Source organism: Dicentrarchus labrax, unplaced genomic scaffold (genome assembly GCF_905237075.1).
Source record: "Dicentrarchus labrax unplaced genomic scaffold, dlabrax2021, whole genome shotgun sequence".
NCBI lineage: Eukaryota > Metazoa > Chordata > Actinopteri > Moronidae > Dicentrarchus > Dicentrarchus labrax.
In genome coordinates this window covers 29465095-29485844 of record NW_026136705.1, presented here as the reverse complement: position 1 = coordinate 29485844, position 20750 = coordinate 29465095, and the positions used below count along the sequence as shown (strand labels likewise).

The window sequence follows — 20750 nt, the reverse complement described above, 5'->3', positions numbered from 1 at the left end:
GTTCTAATATAGGGAGAATAATCAAAGTAAAACAAATAAATGCAGTGGAGATGGAGACAGGGAGAAATGAAACTTACTTGTGAAAGAATACCCTGAGAAGTCCAACGGAATACAGAACAGATGGAAAATCATGATGAGAAAACAACAGAACAAAAAGAAGAAACAAAGACAATGAAATGAGAAATATGAACAATGAAAGAGGGCAACTCTGTCATGCCACATCATTAACCCACTGCCGCACTGCTACTGTTGTCTTATTGAACTTCCTGTCAACAGCAAGTCTTGCTTCTCTTTGTTGGTGCAGCTAACTTTGAAACTACTCGTTCCATATTACCCTCTAAATTAAAAAGTTTGCTTTTTAATGACTTGAAGCTCAGACTTTGGTCGGAATAGGGATTTAGTGTTTTCTTAAAAGGACACTGGGATTCTGGATGACAATCTGCCTGTGCTACTCTGATGTAATATAACACATTCAATGACAACACATCTAAACCGTTGTCCATTTTCATTTTACTTCTGTAAATTATACATTCTAGTTAGTGCGAGCTCCATAAATACATCAAACAAAGATTTTTGCTGAAACATCTTGAAGTAGAACAAAGCCTCCCTTCCGCTATAGGGAATCAGACAAAATAAGGAGGATGCTGAGGGGGGCTATTTCTACAGAAGCAGTGGGATGATGAAGCACAGATGGAGGAGTGACATAGAGACCGGTACTAACTAAAGCAAAGATGTATTCATGACCCTGATTTTAAATGCTTTCTGAGAAATAGGTCTGTTGCCTTCTAATTGTAGCCTGAGTAAACTAGCTCCACAGTCGATAGACGGATAGAAGGATAAATCTGGTTTATTACAATTTGGGTCTTATTTCAGTTGTATGGGTCATCATTTCTATCACCAATTAAATTTGGAACACAGTCTGATAGGGAAAGAAAAACAGTCAGACGAGTCAGACATTCAGAAAACAAAAGCAAACTGTAAAATTATTGCCCAGTCCGTCCGTTGTAGACATCCATTACAGTGTAAGGACCAACATTCTGGTTCAATTTTGACCCACTGTCCTTGTAGTTGTGCATGCAAAGATTTCCTGCACAATGAGCAATAATAAAGCAGAAATATCCTTCAGTATCCAAGTTTCTAAACTCATCATGACCTGTTTAATACTATGACATTGCCATATTGTGTGGACAACCCACAGTGGATTTAATGACTGCCTTATAAACATACAGGTCGTTCACAATGGCTCAAGAACAAACACCATACTTCTGCCATCAAACATATGGAACAAGAACTGTGTAACGTTCCATTATCACACTAACTATTTTCAGATTTTTTACATGTTACAATGTAAATGTGCAGTTATTTGGAATTATATTAAACACCTACCGCATGAATGTGAATCAAATCTTAGAGATGATTAGGCCTAATTTCTACTCCAAGAAGAAAGCATTATCTAACATAATTGCACATAAACACAAAGCTGACACATTTCATGGCAAGCCGACTCATTCTGATTGGTGATGACAGGTGCTGCGCACCTGGTCCTTGCTGTAAGGTTGCAAACAAGGCCATATGTCTAAAACAGATGTGATATGATGCCAGATTATTCACCAAAAAAAACTTAAATGATGAGAAAATGGAGGGTGAAGAACATCCAGCAAACTGGTGCAGGTGTTGTGGTGGCTGACATGGTCAAATCCTCGCTCATCTGCCTGACATGGAGGTATTCTACTTGTATCCCCATGTTCTGTTAAGGTTACTCTTTCTACTACTCTTCCAAACACAGTTAAATAGAAAATGTCCTCCCCCTAGAACATTTCATCATGCGCTGCCATTTCCTTCACAAAATATAAACAATCTTCAGCAGGGCTTGACCTCTGGCTGCTATATTAAGAATGCACGCTGTCACTGAACTATAAATACGGAGCTGACACTCCACACTGAACTATAAGTCAGCCTTAAGAATGCACAAGTACTTTCCAGAAAGCTTTCACTAAATCACCTGAGTTGTGGGCTAAAAATGCAGAGCTCTGTGAAATGGAAGGAGGCACGGTCTCCCTTACACACTGCAAACATTCACGAGGAAAGAGGCGCATAATACTCTTCAGTGATGAAGGACACACACGTTATACTTTGCTAAGATAACCAACACTATTAACCAAGTTGGATTATGAAGTGGCAGTGGCATCGTGAATTATCGTCCCTTCTGGCCTGGCTGGAAAAGGACTGCACTGGGGTTTGGCGTGAGAATAGAGGAGTGTAGGGGTGAAAGCATCTGGGCTCAGCTAGATACTAGCAGGCGGTGGAGTAAGCAACAGCATTAGGTTCAAGCATTGGGGTCAGAGGAGCGCTTACTGAGATCTGGGACACGAGTGGTGAGGGCAGTACTTACGGACTGGCTCGGTCTTGAAAGTGTTGGCTGGGCTGCTCTCGCCTTCACCTTTGCCGTTGATTGCGGACATCTTGACCTCGTAGGTGGTCTCTGGCTTCAGACCAGTGATGATGATCTTGGTCAAGTCTGTTGGAAGCGAGGTGGCGTTATTCCAAACAAGTACACAGGGAACCAAGGAATGTTGAACAGGGAATAAGAGAACAATAGATGTTCTTGCTTCTTTATATGCTAATGTGTGTGAGATGCATAAACGCCCATTATGGTAAACTGTGTAGGTTGTTATTCATGCAGAATGTGAATGTCTTGTGGAAAAAGTAGTAAAGTAGTAAAAATATAAACACAGACCTGATCGGGCATTTCGCCAACAACATCTAATTATATTTTGGGTTTTGTATTTTCTTTTCATTTGTGAAACTAGTGCAGTGCCCGTAGGAAGTATGTATTGCTATAGAAAATGGGAGGTTAAGTAGCTTTTTCATGGATGGCCAAATGAGGTTGTGTTTGAAGGGACATTTAGGTTTGTTGTGAAATGTGTAGATTGATAACTATTGTGTTTTCATATAATTTGTCTTTTAGCAAGGACACTGTAGGGAGTTGAACCCCATTCCACTAATGTGAAAGTACCACACCTCATGGTCAGCGCATATAAATTCTGAAAGAAGAAAGTGAACTACATCTGAAATGGGATGAAACCTGGCAGCATAAACAGACTAACTTGTAGTATAGCCTGGTAAATGAACTGGTCAGGACATATTATTTAGCCCGGTAATATGAGAGAGAGAGAGAGAGAGAGAGAGAGAGAGAGAGAGAGAGAGAGAGAGAGAGAGAGAGAGAGCAATGGCAGTAAGGGTTTCTACATCAAGAAATTGCTTTGAAACTACCAAAATAGTGTGAACGGTTAAACCGACGGCGCGGAGCGAGGGCGTGTCGGTCAGACAGTCTGATAACTGCACAGGTCTCCCACTCAACTTAATAAAGAGAAATGTCCCACAAAGCAACGTTACAGGACCAAACAACAGTAACGTAGTAACTGTAACTGTCTTTGGAAACTTATGAGGAAAAAAAATACCACAGCTGTAAGTGGAGAAGCGTCTGTCCTCCTTTCTGTCCTCCCGCCTGTCCTACCGACTCTTCCGTTACATTTCAAACAGCGTCTGTCACCGGCGAAAAACTCACGGAGTGTTAAAACATTCTCTGTCTTGCGAGTGAGGGAGTCAGTTTACTGCTGGTGATTATTGTGTAATAATTGTGTAATTTAGAGTGAAAAACGTAACTTCGTCACTTTCCAGGATGTTTGGTGGGTCAGGATCTCAATCACTACACATTATAACAGCATCCATATGATTATGAAGTGTCCGCGGGTTTAGATTGACGGGGGGAGACAACTGGGAAACACCTTAAACACGTGCTCTGCAGTGATTGGCTCTGGTGCGCACGTGGCTATGGTGGCTATCGTTGGTAATGCTAGAGGAATTCGGAAATAATCAATGAAATAATCTATTAACGGTATATTTGTAGTCCAAACAAAGCCGACGATGCACACCCTTAAACCACACAGCAGCCATGTGGAAACTCTCAGGTCAGTCTGATCCTGATCTGCAGAGATATTTGAGCCACACACACACACACACACACACACACACACACACACACACACACACACACACACACACACACAAGAGAGATTTCTTGCTTTATAGATAGATAAGTTCACTTGTTTTGTGGTGTTTGGTTCTTTTTGATTTTTCTTGTTTTATTGATTCTGTGTGATCTTCAATTATATTTTCATTAATTATTTCATGTGAAATCCATTTTAAGAAAGCTAACGAGGATCCAGAGCCTTATTTTTCACGAACAATCAGAATGAGAAAATAATTCAAATGACTTACTTATAAGAACATACTGAAAGTACTTGCCTTGGTTACTAAAATATATCACTGCAATTACCTTGTTGTGTCTTTTCATTTGTCCTGCTTTTTTTTTTGTTTGTTTGGCTCCCCATTGGCTCTCTCTTCCTCCTCTTTTTACATTTCCTGTCGTTTTTACAGTATACACTACTCATGTATTCCCCGTTGTCCTGTGTCCTTTTCACTGAATAAAAATTAAAATGAGTAGAAAAAAATAAACAAAATAACTTCTTTATACAACTTTTTTGCTAAGCTCCTAGATGCTCACTCTAGTTTTACCCAAACTACCGTTTTGATGTGTACATGTTGATTTCACCTGAAAACATGGGGTTGAGCAGTACTTGCCTTTACCATTGGTCCTGCTGGCTGAAACGGTTTATGTTTATAGCATATTGTACGTGCAGCATGATCCTACAGGTAGGCTGAAATATACTTCTAACTGGATTATCCATGGCGACTCAATCACCAATGGCAGCAAAGATTGTGCAGACCAATCCAATACTTGGATTTAATGGTAGCCATTGAGCTCAGGGGCAAAGTCGACCAGCATCAATGCCAAGAAAAGGGCAAGTACTACACTCAGTGGGGTTCTGTGGTTTTTGATTACCAGTTCTGGGAAAATAAGATTTAAGATGAACTCTAACACGAAAAGTGTCACGTACAGTACAGAAAGTAAGCTATTAGGAAAGCCTCCTATTATAATCCTCAAATGTCATTTTGGGTAAAGTAAATTGATCTTTTCTCGAAATTACCCACCAAGAAGCATTCTTCAAACACAATACATAGACAAGAATCTAATTTCAGAATCAAAATGTACGATATTTAATTGGACAGACACTATTATTTCCATATTAGCAAGACACTGTCGAGATTTCAATCAGGATACACACACATATACACACATGTGTTTCTTGGCTTTTGTCATAAAATGATATCTCACTGTGTAATACAAAGAACAGTAATTTCATGGATGAGAACAAATTTAGGCCCCAGTGCAAAACAGCTCAGAAACATTTTTCGATTACAGTGACACAGAGAAAATTCTAAATGTGTTTCACATTAACGTCTCAATGAGAGAGACTTTCCGAATGAACCACGCGTAAGTGACTGCTTGGGGAGGCTGTATGAATACGGCTAAAAGAACAGGACCAAATTAATTCACAACTGGGCTTTTAGCACCACCAGCATCAGTAAAACTGATGTCACTGCTGAAACCATTCATGTTCAGATGAGATTTCCAGCCGGCCCGGAGTAATTTACCACTGATTACCACATGCCGGTTTCCTCAGCTCCTCCAAAAGGTTATCTCCACAAATCATAACAATCGTTACAAACTCGACTGACTTTGGTGTGTGTTAATCATAGTGTTGCTACAGCACATGCTTACTGCAGCATCAAGGACTGTGTGCTGATGTCTGGAATTTATCATTGAAGGTATTAAGGCAACATACAGCATAAACAATTGTGGTTGCAGGCTTAAAACTGCAATACGCAACTTTTTTCACATTAAACACACAGTGCCCTGGCGAGTAACCAAACAGGTGCTCACATCATTGAAAAAACATTTTAAAAATTCAACCACAATGTTTCAAAAATCTTATAAAAGAGTATACTAATAATAGAGTCAATACAATGAGTGTAAACTAAAAAGTCTAGAAAACTCAGATACCCAACAATTTACATTACTTTGTGCCAGGCAGCATTTCTGTTCTTGTGCCATATGAAAGGGGAACTCTAGGAAGTGCAACACAATAATCATGTTGTATTTGGAAATGCAGCATTTACAATACAAACATAAGCTTTTAATTTAGAAATGTCTACTGGCTCTGTTAATTTCTCAAAATGATACAGGAAACATTTTTGCCTTCTGTATTTCTGTGTGGATTTCAACACAACATGCAACAATTAAATGTCAAGGTTAGAAATATTCTTATTTTGATTTAATTTTGGTCAACAAAACCAACAATGATGGGTATTGTCTGTTTAAGCAAAGCCTGATAACGTATTCCTGTCTGCCACGGAGCTCAACTGTTGTCCAAAAACTATTATGATCACATCAGTGAGCCAACCAGTGACATGTTGCTTCATTACCATGAACCCAGCGACTGTAATTTATTTTGAGTCAACCCCACGCACACCTTCCTGCTGTCTAAAATAGTCCCCAACAAAATGCACTATTTATTTTACCCCTGTTTGAATAACGTTTGCTAAAAGCTACTGTGCCTAGCTTTTTGAGGAAATTATTTTGCCATTTAAAAAAATGAAACCATGTATTTATGACCTGTTTTTCTAAAGATTTACATTTTCAGTAACAATGAATGGGCTTGGGGCTTAGTGCCAGAGGCTGGGTAGAGAAGTATTGAAAGTCGGACTAACACATTGTTGGTTTTGGTTTTTTCATGGGATTTGTTGACGATAAGACAAATATAGCATAATGCCAGCCTTATCCTTTAAGCCTGTGACCAACAAAAATGGTAAAAGTTACACAAATTACAAAATAGCAATTTATTTCCTCCTGTGCACACTTGTGCCATATGGAAACAACAAGCCTGCTGTTCTTATGGAAAAGCAAAGATGGGTATTTTTAGTCTACTTGCCTCATAAATGTAGCTACAGTATATTTATGTTTTCTACAGAACATATGTGATGGAGGCACATATATATGTGTTAATAGACTGTTAACAGAGAGGTTTAGAGGGTACAGAAAAAAGCATAGCAGGTGTACTTTAACTCTTGACTTGTAGCTTCATGCATGTGCACACTGCAGATGTAGGTATCTGTATATGCACCACAGTGATGGGTGTGGTATCTATATCTGGCAGTACTGCTTTCAAACATGTGATGGCAGCCCTGGTTCACAATATTGTGATAGACACTTTAAACTCAATGGCCACTTGAAAATTTTGTATCAGTAACACCAGAGGCTACTTCCTCCCCCCTGGCATGTTGTAGCTTAAATAACTAGAACATTGGTATTCCTGACAAATTAATGCTACAAATATATCAATATACTAACTAATGTATTCACTATACAGTGCATCAGACAGGGTCCATTCAGTGTATGTGAGTTTTGGAGATGTGAAGGAGTTGAGGTGGTTGAATGAGATATTTTTGGTAACGTTTACTGTCGGTGCGTGGGTGCATGTGTTTTGTTTTGTGTATATGCTTGCATGACAGGCGGCTCTTGGGCCTTGAGCTGACAGCGGAGCCTGTCAGCCGCTGACTGATATGTCCCATGTGGCAGACAGGACGAGAACCATCCAGATTTGTAAGAGCCACAAGCCCTCAGTGGGACGGGGATATTATCTGGGGCCTGTCAATGTCTGAGCCGACTGTCATTTAGGCTACACTGTGTTCCACCTCTCCTCCTGACATCAGCTGCTGTCACGTTTGGATTAACTGTTATTGCTGGCTGAAGTGTTTTCTGCAGCTTTGGCCCATATTTCATTCATGTAGGAGATGCGCTCTAAATAGATGGACCCTAAAATAACAACAACAACAACAACAATAATAATAATAATAATAATAATCAGAAGAAGAAGAAGTAGTAGGTATGTTCACACAGCTTATTAATCTTTGAGTTGATAGAGTAGGTGTCAATGTCCCGGGAATATAATATATTTCCTCCTAGCATTTCCAAGTGGTATTTTTGGGCACCACTTTGGAGATATCACTAAACCACCAAAGAAGTAAATTGAAATTGTATTGAAATTGAATTTAAAAAATGCATATTGAAATTGGGTGCAAGTAAAAGCTACTGTAATGATGCATTGCACAGCAATAAGATTCTCACAAACAAGTCACTACCTCAGGGATTGGCGTTGAGGTGGAGGGGGGAGTAAAGTTAACGTTAGAATAAAACACTTGGAGTGAAAGTGTGAGTTTGGTCATTCATTTAGTCTATAATGGAGACATCATTTTTCTGGCAAAAATCGTGCCCAGTGGCAGACAGAACTGCATAGTAATCTAAATGCAGATGGTGGCATCATTCTATAGTCATTACACTGCGCAATCAACATGCTTCATAATGATAAAGAAAAACGTGGTCTACTTCCACTCAAAAATGTACTGATGTGTAACGGGAACAAAGCAAACTTTCATGGATTTTGTCAGATGTATTGTTCTCCCTGTTGATCTCCATTTGGATTTTGGCACTACAGTTCCCATTGTGCTTTGGGTAATGAAAACAGGAAGTGTAGCTAATGCTGCCTTACACCTGAGCCCTGTGTTTTTTTTTGGTCTGATGTTGCAGTACATATTATATAAATAATATAATTTTGTGAAAGCTGCAAAACAAAAGGTCATTTCTCAGTCTCTCTATGCATTGTCAGCATTACAGAGAGTAAATTACCTTCTTACACTTAAGAGGCAAGCTTTAAAGTTTTAATTAGCACCTTTTTACATTATTTTTAAACTGATTTATGGATGTTATTTGTCAGACAGTGGAGACTGAGTAGAACAATTTATATTCTTTGTGTCACTTGGGTGCTAAGAATAAAAATGGTTTAAGAGGACCAAGGTGTAGCTTAGGGATGCATCTTAAGAGGAGCAGAAAACCCTGAGCTTGAAGAGAGAATTTAATAACATCCCTTGCTTCCCCTTTGCTTCCTTAAAAGTAGATTTTTTATGGTATTCAGGGGAACTGTAGTTAAGTGGTAGTGACTCAGAGATTAATTCATCACTGAATTACATCAAGCAGAAATCTATGTCACAGCAGGTGTTCTTGATCAGCTGTCAAAATATGATGCTAAAAAAAGCCCCAAAATGAGATTTCCCCTCTGTAATGAAATGTGGAAATATATTGACATTGTACAGATTTTTACAGATACGTGTGTGTGCAAAGGAGAGGCACATAACAGTCATCACATGAACTCTGATCAGGCGGGATGGGTGACTCACCGTCCTCAGCATTGTACTCCTTGCCAGTCCATTCCTGGCCAAGCAAACGCCATTGCACTCTGTACTTGATAATGGGCACTCCACCTATGGAGTCGGGCTCGTCAAACTCTACCACTGCTGTGCTGGAGAAAGGTTCCACCTGTTCGATTTCTGGAGATGATGGCACCTCTGCAACAGACAAGAAATATATATATAAATGGATTTTTCTTTTGAAAAGCTCTTTCTAAAAGCCAGCATTTATACAAAGAATACCATAAAATACACAACATATAATGATTCACAAACTTCATCTGACTCCCAGTATACACAGTATACAATGGTTACTGCTCTGCAATGTTCAGAAAAAAACTGAAAATGACAATGTCCTTGATAATATTTGATAAAGGCACAATATGTACTGTAAACGCCATGTAAACAGGACTTTATAACATACTTTAAACATTACTGGTTAACTTGGACGTGGCAGCAGGAACATTATCCTGTAATAGTTTTATATTTCATGGTGTCTTTGCATCTCGTTTGTCTCTTTGTAAAACTATCACTGTGAAAACGTTCTATATATAAGAGTAGTGGCTGTGCTTAAGGCACACAGGATGTAATTTACTACTCAAGATAACTATCACACTCACCACTGTGAGTTGTGTGACACACCTGGTCATCATTTAGAATGCATCTGCAGAGCTTTTTTTCAGTTATAAGGTAAGTGCATAAATGAAAACACAGTTCTACTTACTGATAATTTGAATGGCATTTCCTGAGTAAATAAAAAATACTTCTTTGCTAATGGCCAATATGGCCAAGGGGATGCAACCTATTTAATTTTTATTTAAACATTTCATGATGAGCTAGTGATCGATAGGTAATAGTGTATATAGGTATCTGATTTTAGGGTTGCAGGACTGTGTATGCAACATATTCTTAATTCCAACTCGTCAAATACGACCACTTTGTCAGTGGCCCTCTGCTTCAAAATATGACGCATTTCTGTATGTGCAGTGCTCCGCCATTAAGTTAGAAATATGCAACGTCAGGTTAGACTTGTTAGGCAAAATATAGCTTGTGTGATTGATGTCAAACGGTTGTACTTTGGTTAGGTTTAGGCACAAAAGTTATGCTACATACCTTAAGTAGATTAAGTACGTAATTTAAAATAAGCCAATGTTGACTTTTGGTCACAGGACACACACTGCTGTCTCCTGGGTGAAAGCCCTGTTGTTGTTAAATGCTAAGGGGAACAGACAGCGTCATCATTTGAAGCGGACGGCCACTGACCAAGCAGCAGTATTTGACGAGTTGGGAGTGAGACTGGGCTGATATGTGTGCCTTACTAAACTATCTATGTGCTTTGGCAGAGAGAGGATTGCATTTAACAGCATTAGAGGAGCTGATGTGGTTGGCCCGGATAGATTCCTGCCACTGCAGCACGAACTGATAACGCCCTGCTCCCAATCAGCCCCTTTCACCACTGTGGTGCTGGCGTTCCTCTGGTCACCAAATTACTGAAGATCTGTTGGACATGCCTGAATGAGTCTGCAGCGACAGCTTTACCTCTGGCCTGAGCTTCAGTTTGATTCAGTAAGATAGGCCAGGGTGTCACAGAAATGGAGTACCCTACACAATTTCTTAGTCTTCTGAAGACACTATTATGCTGTTTTTTTTTTTGTTTTTTTTATCTTTCAGGACTGTGCCTAATGATGTTAATCAGTATGTCAGGTGGGTGGTATGTCTATCCATTAAATTTTTTTTTTTTTTTTTACAATTACTGTTCATAAAATCTGATGCAGTATATTCAAGGTTTCCTGGAGATAATTAATTGAGTGACTTCCTGACCTTTCATCTGGTGCCTCTATCAAACTAAAACTTCCACTTGTACACTAGAAAATGAATCTAATGAACAGACAAAACATTTCATTATAATAGTAATTGCACAGCAACCCTGGATGTTCATTTTTGTGTTTAAAGGGGAAGAAATCAACTAATAATCAATATATCTGAGTATGTCAACAAACTTCCTAGAGCCATGCAAACAGACACAACACTGAAAATGATTCTCCTTCTGAATGCTAAACAGTATGTAAATTAGTATGTAATTCAGAGGCTGTTTAATTACACTCCAAATTGTTTATCGAAGCCTCATGCTACATGTCCGAGTTTCTCAATGACATATCAATGTGGAAAATAGGGTGTGAAGAGATATTTGAAGGGTTCTTTGTGGTACCCTTTTAGTCCAACTGTGGTTGGATGGAGTTGCTTTAAGCATACTGATGAGTTATGCAGCAAATGAAAAAAGGAGAGAAAAAACACCTCAAAGGGCATACAGTATAGTACACAGTGGCAGCAGAGGTTGTTAGTGCAATTAATTTGACTACGCTTTATTTTGGCAAGGTCCTGAGTGACCTACCTCCTCTAATGGGTCCAAAACAATTTGTATACCAAACAAAGCTAACACAAACCAAGAAGTGCAAAAAGAAAACAGGACTTTATTTTGTGCCTTTTGGATGTCTCGTACATAAACATTATATCAGTTTCAAGCTGAATTTCGACCCTGTTAATTGTCTCAAGGAAATTAACACCTTTCTGAAGTGTCACTTCACACCCCTGTGAATACAAAACAGAAATCGTAATCATGGCTCTTGATGGGGTAAAAATCCAGATTTAAAGTACATTTCGTTCATTATCTCCCTTACCACTGCTGGAATCCTGAGGTTGAACCCTAAAAATCTTGATTCTCTAAAAACACAGACACTATGATTCATAAATGTATTATCTCTCCTCTTGAGTACTGTAATGCCATGTTTACAGGCATTAGTAAAAGATCACTGTGCTGTCTGCAGCTTGTTCAAAGCTCTGCTGCTGGGATTTCATATGCATATTTCTCATATCATTGCTCTCTACACTGGCTACTGATTGCCTTTGGAATGTACTTTAAACTGTCATCTATAACTTCTAATGGGCCTTGGAGCTATGTTCCCACACAGGGGATCAAAACCTGATGAACCTTCTCATTGGGTTGACACGTGGCAGACTTACAAAAAGTAACAATGAAAGATTTTCTATTTAAATAGAATAGAGTAGAGATATGAATGATCTAATGTTTTGTTTGAAATTATAAGGTTCAGCTTTCAGATTCCATAAACCAATTCTATGTAGTCTAAACTAGGTCATATTACAAAGTATTTTAACAAATTGTGTAAATATAAAGTTGGCAAATATAAGAGCAAGTTGTGACCAAAGATTTCTAACTTTCCAATGACCCTAAACACCACAATTATTAAACATGCCCAGAGCAATCTCCAGCCAAACATATGTATCAAATATCAAATTTTACTGTCACAACTGACATAAATCAAATAATATTTAATTATTTTTGCCAACAACGGCAGATCTTGAACTTGGAACAATCATTTTGTTGTGGGTTGTTGGACTGGGTAGTGCGACTCTGGTTGGTAAATACTGAAGTGGGAAAGTGTAGGTTGTTCATTTATCATATATTAATTATGAGCAAAGTCACCACATCCAACACTGGCCTGTAAAGTCATCAAACCCCAAACACATTGGATATTAAATGATTTACCCTTTTCCTTTAAACCTTTGCCTAAATGCTTCACACATTCAGTTCAAGGCCTTGCCTAATTTTCGGTAAACAAACCTGCTTGGATAAGAAGGAACTCCTTGGACTCAGTTCCCATCACATTGGTTGCTGTGCAGTTGTAGCTCCCAAAGTCATTCTGAGAATCAGGGGTAATCTGAGAGATGGAAACAGACAAAAACACTGAGAAACACCAGGTCATGTGGTGAGGCACTGCAGCTTGTCCAGCTGGCAGGTGAACAAGAAAAATATCCTAGCAACCAAATATACCTGTGAAAACAAAAAAATAAAATATGTACATCATTAGCCATTGCTTTTGTGCCATTCATCAGTTTATTCATGGCTGATCATTTGGAGAGTGGGCTGCAGGCGGATGCACAGATATCTACCGTAGGAACTAATCATTAACGTAATATCCAGCACTTCTCAATAACGTGTCTACTATTATTATCCTTGATTCAGAGATGCTCTGAACTACTTGTTAGCTGTTCATTATTCAAGACACACTTATCTCAGTGGAAGTGTTTTTTCCTGCTTCAGTCTATGAATAACAAATAGAAATTCCTTCTTAAATTACCACTACATTGTTTTCTTCTTGATTTAAAATGACACAATTGGAAATGGTAAGATATACAAAAAAGCCTCAGTACAGATTTGTTTAAGAATCAGCAGGTCAAATCTTCTGACATGAAAGTGGAAAAAATATATTTAGAATTGCTTCTAATAGTTGATCTTTATCTGTTAAGTAACTACAGCTGTTGTAGACATAAAATCTAATAATATCTGAAAGCTGACATTCCCTGCCAAAATCCGAGCTCTTAGTTTATTGGAAATGTTCTATGAACTCCGAGACATGCTTTTGAATGTCAGTAAGGTGCAGCAGACCTCCAGGTAGCTGATGGTTGGTGTGTTGTACATCTTCATGTTGGTGGTGTTGGCAGAGGGCAGCTGGAGGCCGTCTCTGAACCAAACCACTGAGGCTACGGGGTGAGCCTCCACCTCACAGCTGATGTTGGCTGGGTTTCCCTCCCACGTGTACACCGTCACTGGACCCAGGATCTTTGGCGCATCTGCGGCAAAACACATGGGAGAAAATATGGTAAACAACAAACGACAGGCGTGTTTGGAATAGTTTACTGATAATCTGAAGTGTTTACTCCTTCAGTCTGGCTCATCTGGCCAGGAGAGAAGGATGTCATGCAAAGGAATGAAACTACAATCAACTAAACACAGAAAACAGTCAGAAAATGCTAAAATTGAGCAGTCTACAGTAGGCGTTAGTTTATGAAATGATTCTGCCAACATGAATAAAATGTTGACTAATACAATCTCATCTAACAGGGATTTGAATATAATATTTCCATAATCCAGTGCTAACTCCTGAATTCATTCCAGGGAAAGAGGAGGTGTATTATATATCATTTTTACACAAACATATGCATTATCATCAAACCTAGCAAATCTCTGTATGAAAAATCCACAGCACTGATAGGAATCAGTCAGCTGGGAGAGGCCACACAGAGTCTTCTATTGCAGGAGCAAGCCGTTTGTGGGATGGCAATATTTCCTTCTTTCCCTGAAGCTCCTCTTCTCAGCATTTCCAGCAGATTGTATCCTGACTACCAGCGAGCCACTTTATTTAGAAATCTTTATAATCAAAAGAGACATTTAAAACCCGCTTCCAGAGGCAGCCAGAGCAATCATGGCAATGCTGACAGAACCTGTAATCTTAATGGTAAACAAATGCAAAGTGTAGTCTAATGGCTGCATTTGTCTTACTTCTATACATTCAAGATCTTTTATGAAATTCATTACATTTTAAGGATCACCTGTGCTGGTTTTATGGAACATTAAATTGTCACTTTTCCCCATTTTATTTGTGACAAAAAAAGCACAATGTTTTACTGCGGGATACTGCAGCTCAGCAAAAGAAAGAAAAAATGAAAAATGTAATGTCTCACAGGACTGAGTGCCATTATTACAAAGTCTAGACTAACAGGTGCATGATCATGAGTTATAAGGAACATTGAGTCAACAGGATACCAGAGCGGAACGCTGTCAGTGTTTCGGGTAGCCAGCCGATCTGCGGAAAACAGACAATGGATATCTGGGCCAAGGCTTCCTCTGCAGTCTGATTAGCAACTTAATATGTGGGAATGACGAGAAGACACATTTCAGTCTCTATAAACAAATATCTGCATCTGAATGCTGATACAGTTTTGTTCAAAACAAAATCGTCAGATGATAGCCGATTGGTTCCGAACTTGCAATTTCGCATTTTGCTCTCCACACGGACAGTTTACTTGCATGCAACCAAAGACCATCCTAATGGGATCAGTCAATAATACCCGGACTACAACACTTCCTACTGTTATAGAGAACATTAGATCCTCTTAGATATTATTAGATACATTAGATCCTTCTTCTCACCTCAACTTCTCTATATTTAATACCTGTAACCCTGCTACCATTCATACTACAGTTTGAGCCCCATTTAGCGAGCTACTTTGACATGCTCATTGAATTGAATTGATACCATATGGTCAAAACTCTTCACCCTGAGCCTCCAGACTTAGTTCCATCATTGAGAAGTAAGGGGCCATAACAGGAGAGGAGTGTTTCCTGCATTGTTTCCTTTTATTACATCCTGCTCACATCACTGTGCAGTGCTTCTGAATGCAGAGAAGTATGCTTTGCTTCCTGAGTGCTGTGAAATTATGTGGCCCCTGACACAGCCGGGGCTTTACTTCTGACCCCGGATCCTTGAAAAGTCCGCAGTATGCTGCCACTGGGATTGATGGACGGGGCTGAGTCAATAGATGGTCCATCGCCTGCAGCTCTGATTAGAGTTTAGCTCTTTCTATCAATTCTATTTTTGGGCCTCATTAACTCCCTATAGTGTCTGTGGCCTGCCTGTTTGATTTCTGTAGCCCCCTAGTCAGGCCGAGGTGAGATTATCAATATGTTTGCAAATAACAGGAATGTATCTGCTAGTGGTTCATGTTCATGAAGGCCACATACAGCCTACAATACTGTACAAAACAGTTACCTGCAAATAATGATTTCCACTTAAAAGAAATAACTTCATGGACACTTCTAGAGTCAAATAACTGCATAAACGCTGATTCTACCTGCCTACCAAACATCAGGGGATTTTTAAATTCGAGTAAGTTTGCTTAAAAGGCGGTGAGAATGGCTGCCAATAAATGTATGCCCCCTAGTTTAAGGACATGCCTTATCTGAAACAATGCTTCCCCACTATTGTCCTCCAAACTGAAACAATCTGGAGATAGAGCAAATCACTTTGTAACATGGAGAGAGCTTTGGCAGGCTTTTTGAAAGTACTTTTGAGTTTAGTATTTATTTGGTAAGAAAATGGTTACATTTCAACACACTGACTATTGTCACCAAACAATGGTTCTGTGCAGCTTCAGTCTTAAAATATACGTATCACCATTGCAATTGTGTTTTGAACGTGGCAACATCAAAAATAGAAGCTGGAATTTCGAACTGTATAGCCAGCAGAACGGTGATAGGTACATAAGAAGCGACCTGCTTGCAGCTCAAACAGTGTTTTCATTAGACTTTCATGCTACACAAACCTTGGCCGCTGACAAAAACGGGGCTCAAACAGAGACGATATTAACACCTTCCTATCAGTCCTTCAGCAGCGAACATAGACAAACTCAGCCCAGCTAATGGGATCATGCTGTGCAGCAGATAGGAAGTTCCATGCCTAGATAACGTTTTTATTGCGTGAGTGGGTGAGTGGTGATAGAGAGGACAGAGAGTGAGAGCTGTGCTCAAGACAAAGCACCTTTTCTTATCGATAATTGCTTGGCAACAGTGAATCAGCTACCTGATTACTCACTGATTGCTCTAGCTAACTGCAAGCCCTCAAACAACTCTATCAACGCTGCATTGTGATTATATCTCTCAGCAAATTGCTGGTGCATTGAGAGAAGGGCATATTAATCCAATTAAGCATTCATTGGCTTTATTTAGATCTTTCTTTCTTTTAAAATCGATAGATTTCAAAATGAGATCAAGTTCCATTTGTCTACCATTATGCACGTCCAATCTTGCCAAGCATATGTTTTGAGTACGTTACTTATGGTAAAATGCCAGGGCGCAAGTACATTTCAGTGTCTGTTGAACTCCGCTTGATGGTAAAGTTTCTCCTGAGGATAGCTTTGTGTTAAGATATGCAGTCTCTAGTCTTCCTCCAAGATGGAAGACTGGAAGAAGATTTAACCTGACTGTGCCAGATGGTTTGTAACCATCTGGGAAGTTGTCGTTGGAAACAGTTTGGAAAAGGGCAGGCACAAAATACTTGGCAGATGATTGGATGAACCGTCTCTCCATCACAGGCAAACTTCAACTAATTAGATCAACGAACCATGTAATGTAGTCAAACTCTTACCGAAGCCAGTCGGGAGAAGAGCAAAAACCTATTTTCCATCAAGAATCTCCTAAAGCATCTACACTAACCACATAGATTGAAACCTGGCAAGATCAATTCAACGTGATCCTGAGAGTCCAGCTGATGCACAAAGTTAGTCGTTATTATCTGTGAGCATATATATGTGTGACACAGAGTATAAGAAGCAATCAATAAATGATCTGAATTAGTACTGAGGTAATGTTAGACAGACCATTATATCCAGTGTTAGCTACTTTACCAGTGATACATTATGTTATCTTTTTAAATAAAACAGTCTTGTCGGCTATCTTGTAATATATTGATTGTGGGCAACTAAATTAAGTGATTAAAGAGATGAGGCAAATCAAAAAAGCTCTTTTGATAACCGATAATAATTTCAGGTCACATCCCTGATGATGTGTTCAGGAGCATCACGAGTATCTATGTATTCTATCAATTGTTCAGTCATTTTTCCAGCAAAAATGTCAACTATATGTTGGGTCCAGTTATATAAATGTAAGGATTTGCTGCTTTCCTTTGACAGTAAATGAAGAGTCTTTGGACTGTTAGTTGGACAAAAGCAGCAATTTCAAGACGTTTGAGGTCTTATCACGAGCATTTTTCACACTTGACATTTCATAGACTAAATTATTAAACAACTGGCAGATGAATTGATAATGAAAATAATCATTAGTTGCAGCTCTTTTATAGCCAACCAGTAAATATTGACTTTACACTTGAATTTAGGATACAATGTATTTTAAGGCTCTTGCAACAGGCTGAACTCTATCTGAAGACAGAATACTTGTCTAGTCTTTCAGTGTGTATTTTTGAAACCAACCAAAATCCGCCTTTTGATGTCAGACCATCAGAATCCAAAATTGAGATCTTCTGTCTTAACAACCTTTGATTTTCTTGACTTGAAAGTAGTGCACTCTTGCTCTTACTGTTATATTGATAGTGCTATTGATTTTTCTGCCTACAGGAAAAATCAACAGCTAGTAAACAAAGCCCACAAAAGTTCTCACCGCTGTGTCAAAAAACATTTTTAGGAAACAGAGGAAATTACTACCTGAGGAGAAACATACTGAGAAGATGTCTGGACACCAAAAACATAATTTACAGCAACATTTACATCACAAACTGATAATATATCACAGTCAAAAATGGAATTTTACAATCAGCAACTAGTCACTAACATTTTTAACTGAAACTTCATAACTTGGGGACATTTGATTTGAAGACTGTCAAATGCGGAGACAGGAGCAGCTGCAGCAGATGTTCCAGATCAGGACTAGCTAAAGACAGATGTGTGCCTGTTATTTTTGTTGATAATTCTTTTAGTCTTTTTATCCTCCTTTAGCTGAGCATCGGCACTGACAGCAACACTGACATACATGAAAAAACACGACCATCAGCGAGAAGACAAACTATTTCTAAGTTATTCTTTCTGCCTGCCATCAATGAAAGGACGGGGTCGAGGCACAACCGCTTTTCTCTACAAGTGCTGCCAGAAACAACACAAAATGAAAGTTCCTTGTGGGGCCTTTAAACATTTTGAGAAATACAATAATTTGCTTTCATTCTGCGAGTGAGATGAAATGTAAAGTGATGAACAGGCCACCACAGAACCCGAGCCCACAAAATTCCAACTACACCTCTGCAGATTTTAAACTAATAGAGATGCTGCTTGTAAAACCCTGACTTTGAACACGTCTCCACCCACTTGTGCGTGTGTGTGACAGTTGTTTGTTGCTTTCAGTCAGCATTAAGATCAAAGTTGGAGGTGAAAATGTGTGAGTTACTGATGAGGAACTGAGGAGGCGCCGTTTGTTAATTGTAGGACAATCTGAACTTGCATTTGTGGATATTCTGAATGTCCAAAGAGTTTGAAACATTAAGGTGTATTATTTTAGAGAATCTGATTGGCAGTTTTTTGAACTTTTGGCAGTTTTTTTAAAGGTTCTCGAAAGATATTTGGTTGATGTCAAGCACCTTATCAGTTATTCATGATGTATTTGTTTATGTGTTGAGGTGGTGATTGCTGGGAGATGAATGATTTATAGTTAATAGTAAATGGTTTTAAAAAAATAATTTTTGCACTCTGCTCCACATTGTACCTTGCACTTTAGTGGCCAGGTGTGCTGTATTTTGTGCTGCTTGATGATTCCAACAAAGGTTCACACTTTGTTTTGAACTCTTGGAGGATTAAATAAAGTCTCAAATTCAAAGGTTCTACTAAAAATATATATACAATATATAATCAGTCTGGTTGAGGTACTTTTAGGTTGCTATTAAGATATTGCATGTGCTTATTCTTGTTCAGAAACAATTTTTATTATCTGAAATGAACACTGTTTATCACATTACAAGCAAAAACCATTCTGCTAAATTAAAATTAAATAGATTTTCATTCTGGATTACCACTGAAAACTAGTGACAGCACTGATGAACCATGAGAGCAAGTGTAGGAAGAGTTGGGTGACTTACAGCGGACCTCCAGGTACATGTACTGGTTGTCCTCGCCGATGGAGTTGCTGGCGGTGCAGAGGTACTGGCCGGCATACGTGAACTGGACGTTTTTCAAGGTGAGAGAGGACACCCGTGCGTGGCTGCGTACCACAATATTTCTATCAAGGCTCTACAAAGAAAAGAGAAAGTAATTATTGTCACTTATAAAGCCTGACATTTGCTCTCAGTGATTCCCTCCAGCCTGTTCAGCTGCTGAGGTTTAGCTATTGGTCTAAACACTGAGAGCTTCCTACAAAGAAAGAAAGAAAGGAAGGTGATGAAAGAGATGATGAGGTTGTGTTTCTACTTTGCTGGTAATAAACTGGATAAAAAAAATAGAATATGTAATGAGAACTGAACTCAAAGAAAGTGTGATAACACTTTTTGATTGACAGGTGACCTACAGTGGAAAAAAGAGAATCTTGTACAGATTGGCGGTCAATATCTTTAATTTTTTATGATAAAATAAAGGATAAGACTGAGGTTATTCTATATTTTTCAAGCCACAAGTTCTGAAAGGAGGACTAACACACTGTTGGTTTTGACATTTTCAGGGGATTATTAGACGATAAAAACATAGAAATACGCCAGCCTTATCCTTTACAGTGTGGATGTAACTAACGAAAAAAGTTCTGGGTCAAAGTTAATGTTATTGTCCTTGGTATAAGAAATTTAGGTGGTCATGGTGCACACAGAAATCCTAAAATCATTAAAATATACATGTTGTCAAACAAACTTTCTATCTCTTGCAGATGTACAAATCACATCACTGCGAAAGCATCCCTGCATCCGCCTGGAAATTCAGTGAGTGCACAAAGCCCGGGCCACTAAACTGCAAACTCCTACAGTATGTCGATTACTGTCCCTACCATTTAGCAGTCTAGTTGCAGGTTTACAGACAGTCTAATTGCTGTTGGAACAGTATAATTGCAGTTGGGACAAATGGCTTGTTAAACCTTGCTTTTATTTTCCTCAGCAGATTGCCTTTATTGGCCTGCCTACTTAGCTGAACCTGTTTTATTGTGGATA

General features: G+C 38.9%; 1 protein-coding gene across 14 annotated transcripts in view; it reads right to left on the bottom strand.

The window, feature by feature from the left end:
• The window catches only part of ncam1a (neural cell adhesion molecule 1a), a 272082-nt gene that overhangs the window by 43946 nt on the left and 207386 nt on the right, over positions 1 to 20750 (bottom strand). For 8 of the 14 annotated variants that reach the window (XM_051402013.1, XM_051402018.1, XM_051402017.1 and 5 more), the window contains 5 exons: positions 19701 to 19851; positions 13673 to 13857; positions 12848 to 12944; positions 9199 to 9366; positions 2393 to 2518 (listed from right to left, as the gene is read on the bottom strand). In XM_051402013.1, the coding sequence (XP_051257973.1) occupies positions 2393 to 2518; positions 9199 to 9366; positions 12848 to 12944; positions 13673 to 13857; positions 19701 to 19851 (727 nt within the window). Of the gene's footprint in view, positions 1 to 77; positions 93 to 2392; positions 2519 to 9198; positions 9367 to 12847; positions 12945 to 13672; positions 13858 to 19700; positions 19852 to 20750 lie in introns of all 14 variants that reach the window. The other 6 variants (XM_051402011.1, XM_051402014.1, XM_051402023.1 and 3 more) reach the window with 1 other exon arrangement.